The 7,527-nt window shown below is 32.9% G+C and overlaps 1 protein-coding gene and 1 non-coding gene across 2 annotated transcripts; one reads left to right on the top strand and one right to left on the bottom strand.

Annotated features, from left to right (window-relative positions):
• Positions 1–365: 365 nt before the first annotated feature.
• On the bottom strand, positions 366–472 carry LOC127899488 (small nucleolar RNA R71). Its single transcript, XR_008051365.1, has one exon. It is a non-coding gene; the product is annotated as a small nucleolar RNA R71 (small nucleolar RNA).
• A 966-nt stretch (positions 473–1,438) lies between these two features.
• On the top strand, positions 1,439–7,172 carry LOC127899325 (probable cytokinin riboside 5'-monophosphate phosphoribohydrolase LOGL10). The gene is made up of 3 exons (XM_052432679.1): positions 1,439–1,450; positions 2,096–2,279; positions 6,538–7,172. Exons 1-3 carry the CDS (start codon positions 1,439–1,441, stop codon positions 7,170–7,172), a joined length of 831 nt encoding a protein of 276 aa, XP_052288639.1.
• The last annotated feature ends 355 nt before the right edge of the window (positions 7,173–7,527 follow it).

The following is a 7,527-nucleotide window of genomic DNA, read 5'->3' as shown; positions in this document are numbered from 1 at the left end:
ATGATCAACCGAGAACTTTGAAAGACTACATGAATCCAACCAGAACTTGAGCACCATCGTGTATAGTATTTCCTCCAGAAGCATCTTGATTTAACTTCAAACCAGGTATTTTCCAACTTTTACCAACATTTCATGGTTTAGAATATGAAAATCCATATTTGCATCTAAGAGATTTCGAGGAAGTTTGTAATACATACACAGACCAAAATTGTAGCATGAACATAATTAGATTAAAGCTTTTTCCTTTTTCATTAAAAGATAAAGGTAAAACTTGGCTGCAAAACCTTCGATCTTGATCAATAAGAACTTGGAATAACATGCAAGAACAGTTTTTGAAAAAATTATTTTCACCTCATAGAACAAATTCTTTTAAAAGACAAATCACTTCTTTTACTCAAAAAAATGGAGAAACATTATACCAATGTTGGGATAGGTTTAAAGAATTGCTTAACATATGTCCACATCATGATTTTGAAACTTGGCGATTGGTCACTTATTTCTATGAGGACTTAATACCACAAACTAGACAAATTGTAGAAATGATGTGTAATGGTGAATTTAAAGATAAAAATCATGAAGATGCACTAGATTACCTTGACCAATTAGCAGAAAATGCACAACATTGGGATACTGTTGGAACTTTTGAATTGACTAATAAACCACAACCATCTCCATCTAGTGGAGGAATCTACAACCTTAGGGAAGATCATGATTTACAAGCAAAATTTGCATCCCTAGTTAGGAAGGTTGAAGCTTTGGAAAATAAAAAAAGTGATCAAGTAAAATATGTTCAAGATATTGCATGTGATGTTTGTAGTTTTAATGATCATTTCACTCAAGATTGTCCCACTCTGCCTGCACTCAAAGAATGTTTGCATGATCAAGCTAATGCCATCAACACTTTTAACAAGCCAAACCCATATTCATAAACTTATAATCCTGGTTGGAGAAATCATCCAAATTTTAGTTGGAGGAATAATAATAATGCACAATCTTCACAAGCACTACCTCCATAAAATTTTCAAAATACTCAGCCTTTTGTACCATATGTTCCACCACCATAGAAAAATTTGGAAGATACAATGCATTCATTCATTAGGAAGCAAGATGCTATTAACAATCAAAATGCACAAACCTTTTCTGATTTGAAAGATACTCTTGCTAAAATTGCTTCTGCACTTATAATTCAAGAAAAAGGAAAATTTTCAGCTCAACCACAACCAAATCCTAAGATTTAAAATGCACCCATGGACTAAGTTAAGTCAGTTATAACTCTTCGTAGTGGTAAGGTTATTTCTTGTAAGTTTATGAAATCTTTAAGCAAGTGAAAGTTAACATTCCTCTGTTAGATGCAATCAAGCAGGTACCTTCATATGCCAAATTTTTAAAGGACTTATGCACTGTTAAGAGGAAATTGAAGGTAAAAAAGAGTGTTTTCATGGCTGAACAGGTAAGTACCATTCTGTCTACTAATAATAAGTTGAAATATAAAGATCCTGGTTGTCGTACTATTTCTTGTATTATTGGAGATCACAAAATTGAGCATGCTTTGTTAGACCTTGGTGCTAGTGTTAATTTGTTTCCACATTCAGTTTATCTTCAACTTAATCTTGGTGAGTTAAAATCAACTTTAACTACACTTTTGCTTGCCGATAGATCAGTTAAAATACCAAAAGGAATAGTGGAAGATGTTTTAGTACAAGTTGATAAATTCATATACCTTGTGGATTTTATTATTTTAGAAACTGAACCTGTTGTAAATAATTATAAACCAATTCTTGTAATTTTGGGTCGACCATTTTTAGTAACTGCTAATGCTTTGATTCATTGTAGGAATGGTTTAATGAATTTGTCATTTGGAAATATGACTCTGGAATTGAATGTTTTCAATATGTGTAGGTAACCTAATGAGGAAAATGAGAATGAAGATGAAATTGATGAACAAAAGGAATTGCTTGAATCTTGTATAGAGGAGAATATTCAAAAAGGGAGTTTTTCTGAACTTAGTGATATTTGTTTGATTAATTCGATTGAATCAAATAAATAACTTGAACATGATACTTCTAATATAAATTTGTTGTTTGATTTTTGTCAGACTTTGCAAAGTGATGATGGGAAACCAAAATTTGAGGAGCTTGGAATCATTGAAAAAACTGAACAACAAGAAGCACCTAAATTGGAATTGAAACCTTTGCCAGAAGAATTGAAGTATGCTTATCTTGGAGAAGAACAAACTTATCCTGTAGTGATTTCTTCAACCTTATCAAGCAACCAAGAAGGTAAATTACTACTTGTTCTTAAAAAGCATAAAAACGCAATTGGATGGACTTTAAATGACATTAAAGGTATTAATCCTTTAATTTGCACACATAGAATCAATTTGGAAGAAAATGCTAAAACATGTCAACAACCTCAAAGAAGATTAAACCCACACATGAAAGTAGTAAAAACAGAAGTTCTTAAGTTACTTGATGCCGGAATTATCTACCCTATCTCTGATAGTAAGTGGGTAAGTCCTACACAAGTGGTGCCTAAAAAATCTGGAATCACTGTTGTTAAAAATGAAAAAGATGAATTAATTCCAACGCGAATTACATCTAGTTGGCGCATGTGCATTGATTATAGGAAATTAAATGAAGCCACTAGAAAAGATCATTTTCCATTACCATTTCTTGACCAAATCTTAGAAAGAGTAGCTGGACATCTCTACTACTGCTTTTTAGATGGATATTCAGGTTATTATCAAATTCCTATAGCACTTGAAGACCAAGAAAAAACCACATTTACATGTCCCTTTGAAACATTTGCATTTAAAAGAATACCATTTGGACTTTGTAATGCTCCTGCAACATTTCAAAGATGCATGTTAAGTATTTTCACTGATATGATTGAACAATGTTTAGAGGTCTTTATGGATGATTTGACCGTGTTTGGGAATTCTTTTGATGATTGCCTTGATAATTTGGAAAAAGTTTTAAAAAGATGTGTTAAAAAAGAACTCGTTTTAAATTGGAAAAAATGTCATTACATGGTTACTTCTGGAATTATTTTGGGTCATGTTGTATCTTTGAAAGGAATTGAAGTTGACAAAGTAAAAATTGAAGTCATATCTAAATTGCCACAACCAAAAACAGTTAGAGATGTGCGATCTTTTTTAGGGCATGTAGGATTTTATAGGAGGTTTATAAAAAACTTTATTGTCATATCTAAACCACTTTGTAACCTTTTATTAAAAGATACACCATTTGAATAGACTGATGATTGCCAAAAATCTTTTGAGAAAATAATTTGCCTTTTGACATCTGCACTTATTATGCAATCTCCTGATTGGTTTTTGGCTTTTGAATTAATGTGCGATGCAAGTGACTTTGTTGTTGGTGCTGTTTTAGGACAAAAAAAAGATCGTAAGTCGTTTGTGATTCATTATGCGAGCAAGACTTTGGATAGTACTCAAATGAATTATTCTACAACTAAAAAAGAATTACTTGTTGTGGTGTATGCATTAAACAAATTTCGCTCATATTTGCTTGGTTCTAAAACTGTTGTTTTTACTGATCACACTGCTGTGAGATATTTGATGACTAAACAGGATGCCAAACCAAGACTAATTCGTTGGATTTTGTTACCTCAAGAATTTGACCTCACCATCAAAGATAAAAAGGGTGTCAAAAATATCGTTGTTGATCATTTATCAAGACTCACATCTGAAATCTGCACTGATATAACACTCATCAATGATTCCTTTCCTGATTAATTTTTATTATCTGTTACTCAACACCATGGTATGCTAACATTGTTAACTTCCTTGTTACAGGTAAAATGCCTTCGCAATGGAATACTCAGGAGAAGAAGAAATTTTTTGTTGAAGTAAAGAAATTTTATTGGCATAATCCTTACTTGTTCAAATATTGCCCTGATCAGATTTTTCGACGATGCATTCCTAATAATGAAGTAAGTAGTGTCATTAATTTTTGTCATTCTGAAGCATGCGGTGGACACTTTTCTTCAAGAAAAACTACGGATAAAATTTTGCAAGGTGGATTTTATTGGCCTACCATATCAAAGACACATATGAATGTTGCAAAACTTGTGAAAACTGTCAAAACTTAGGATCAATTAGTAAAAGAAACATGATGCCCTTAAATCCCACACTTAAGATTGAAATATTTGATTGTTGGGGAATTGATTTCATGGGTCCATTTCCACCATCTTTTGGATTTGTGTACATATTAGTTGCAGTTGATTATGTCTCAAAATGGATTGAAGCAATGTCTTGTCGAAATAATGATAGTAAAACTGTCGTTAAATTTTTAAGAGAAAACATTTTAAGTCGATTTGGAATCCCTCGAGCCATTATTAGTGATGGAGGTAGGCATTTTTGTATAAGTCATTTGAGTCTTTAATGAAAAAATATGGAATTACACATAAAATTACTACCCCTTATCATCCTCAAACAAATGGTCAAGTTGAATTAGCAAATAAGGAGATAAAATTTTTTTTAGAAAAAACAGTTAACCCAAACCGCAAAGATTGGTCTCTTCGATTGACTGACGCACTTTGGGCATACCGTACTGCATTTAAAATGTCTTTAAGAATGTCACCCTATCAGCTAGTTTATGGTAAACTTTGTCACTTACCTATTGAACTTGAGCATAAATCATTTTGGGCTATTAAAGCTTTTAATTCAAATTTGGATGATGCTGGTAATGTGCGAAAATTACAATTGAGTGAACTTGAGGAATTAAGAAATGATGCATATGAAAATTCAAGAATTATTAAGGCAAGAACAAAACAATTTCATGATAAAAGAATTTTTCGAAAAACATTTGAAATTGGTCAAAAATGTTGCTTTATAATTCTCGTCTTCATTTGTTTCCATGAAAGTTAAAGTCAAAGTGGAGTGGCCCATTATTGTAAAAAATGTATATCCACATGGGGCTGTAGACATTGAGAATCCAAAAAATAGTGTCACATGTAAAGTTAACGGACAAAGAATAAAGCCCTATCTAGAAAACCAATCACGTGAACCAAGCACCGAAATAAATTTGAGTGACCCACAAAATCTTGATTAAGTTTTTAATGAGTGTTTTAACTTTTCACTGTTGTCTTACCATTTGAATTGTTTGACAGTCTTGAACGATACGCGTTGTGATGTTTCTTACTTAAGTATGTTTAATAATTGTGTTTTCTTCATCATTATACATCATGAGTACCTCAATAAGGAAGATTCTGTTCACACATCTTAAAAGACTTTGCGAACAAGATTTCACTTGAGAAGATTGATACAAAGTTGTAAATCACATCCAATTTGGGAACAATAACCACCAGAATTAGTGGCCTACGTTGAGGATCAAGAAAGACAACTCAGAGCATTAGAGCGTGGCATATATGAATTTCAATTTGAGCTTGAGGTTAACTCAATGAGAGGACGAATGTAAGTTCATTTTCCTTTGTACATATTGTGTTTCTTTTTTGTTGTTCACCTTCACGTTTGATTTGATTTTGCAGATTTGATTTTGATGTGTTTTGATTTATTTTCTCGTATAAATGGCGGATAACGGTACTCCATGACTTCTTAAGGCGGTATCCTCAGTTTCCCACAATAACTGAAATCTCAAAATCAAGCATGGAAGAAATACAACATAAATTGCATAAGTGTTTTCCTTCTCTCCCTCAAAATGCACTCAAAAAAATTTACAAAGCTCATTGTGAAAGATTGCGTTTGTTAATGGTCAACGAAATTCCTTCTGATATTCATTGGTTAATTGAAGCAAGGTCTGATTAGCTGGTGAGTTTCCTGATCCATTTATTTCTTACATGCCTGGTTTTGGTAAAAACACATTTGCTAAAAAACGGAGAGCTAAAAGACTTGACTCAGAATGTCATAATTGTGTACGACTTAGTTGCAAACTAGAAATTTGTAAATCTTTAGGAATGGTTTCTGACAATCAAGAAGATAAAATTAAATTCGTTAAAAATGGCATGAGTAAAGAATCGTTGGATGATACCTTACGATCTATTGAGACGCATCGAAGCGAGCATGTGCAATATGAGATACACAAGTTATGGAGACTATTCCAAAAAGAATGTGCTCAATGTAGCCTTGGGAATCTGACTCAAAAAGACCATGTTTGCCAATTTATAAGAAAACTGGATGGGAAGTCTATCCTCGACCCATAGAGGGCGTTCAAGCCGTTACTGGACGTAAAACCAGAGGAAGATGTGAGCTACAATCACAACTACCAACAAATATCATTTTACTTTATTGTTCTTTTATCATTTGCATTATTACATTTAATGGTGTGATTTTGTATTTAATCATTATTTGTTTTCTTGTACTTTTTTTTCTTTTCACTGTTTATCTTTCTTTTTACTATTTGTTTTTGAATAATTGAGACATGAGCTTTACGCGTCATCTGAAAAATACAACAACCCATTTACGGTTGTTTCTCATTTTGTCTGTCACTTAGATCTTTAAATAAGAGCTCTTTTTCCAAACTACTCATAACTTGTTTTTGAAGATTATTATAATGGCAGCATCTTCGAGTAGACAATTCAAAAACATTTGTGTGCTCTCTGGATTTCATTATGGAAAACACAAAGAGTTCGTTCAAGCAGCTATAGATCTTGGTCGTGCCATAGCTGAGAAGAAATTGTACCTTGTATATAGAGGAGGTGACCGCGGGTTATCAAAGCTTGTCTTAGAAGCTGTTTTTATTAGAGGAAACCAGGTACTAGGTATCATTCCACAAGCCTTAAAACCTCTGGGATGCATGTTTGATGTACCAATTGGAGAAGAGTTAGTTGTCTCAAGTATGCAAGAGCGAATAACTGAGATGTTAAATCATGCTAACGCTTTCATTTTCTTGCTAGGAGATCCTGCAACTTTAGAGGCATTGATTACATTTGCATCTTGTGCCCATGTAAACATCCATAAAAAACCCATCGGTTTACTAAATGTTAATAATTTTTTTGATGGGTTGCTCACATTCATTAACCATGCAATTAAGAATCATTTTATTTCAATCTCTGTGAAAAATCTCTTTCTTTGTGCTTCTACTACTAATGAGTTACTTGATCTTTTACAAGCTTACAAACCAGAGCCAGATCCTAAGACCTTGGCATTGGAATGGTCGACTAATGATGGTAACCCTAGCCCTACTAAGAAGTAAAAGTTGGACTTAACTCTTCGGTTGTAACTATCTTCTCAGAGCTATGAGGTTATGTCTTCTAAACTCTACTTCTTTCCTTTAAGTCATTGAGGACAATATCTTGTTCAGGTTGGGGGAGGGAATAGTTGACAACTGTGGAATATAGTAAATCCTAATAATGCTTTTGTCGAAGATGGCAGAATATGGGGTGTAGCGACTTTAGAAACGCATCTTCAGCGGCTTGTTAAGGTGTGATCTTTCCTATTTCATCTTTTATTATTTTGTTAAATTTTTTTCCTTTTTGCATGCATATTTTTAAATTATGAATTATGTTTAGATTAGGTTGGGGGGAGGGTAGTTGACGTAAATTGTAAAT

Source organism: Citrus sinensis, chromosome 8 (genome assembly GCF_022201045.2).
Source record: "Citrus sinensis cultivar Valencia sweet orange chromosome 8, DVS_A1.0, whole genome shotgun sequence".
Taxonomy (NCBI): domain Eukaryota; kingdom Viridiplantae; phylum Streptophyta; class Magnoliopsida; order Sapindales; family Rutaceae; genus Citrus; species Citrus sinensis.
The sequence above is the reverse complement of the archived record's forward strand: the minus strand, read 5'-3'. Positions and strand labels throughout refer to the sequence as shown.

Excerpts from the sequence above, each read along its gene's own strand:
- LOC127899325 (XM_052432679.1), top strand. Across the intron at positions 2,280-6,537 it reads CTTATCAAGCAACCAAGAAG|CATCTTCGAGTAGACAATTC; the intron begins GTAAATTACTAC and ends TTATAATGGCAG.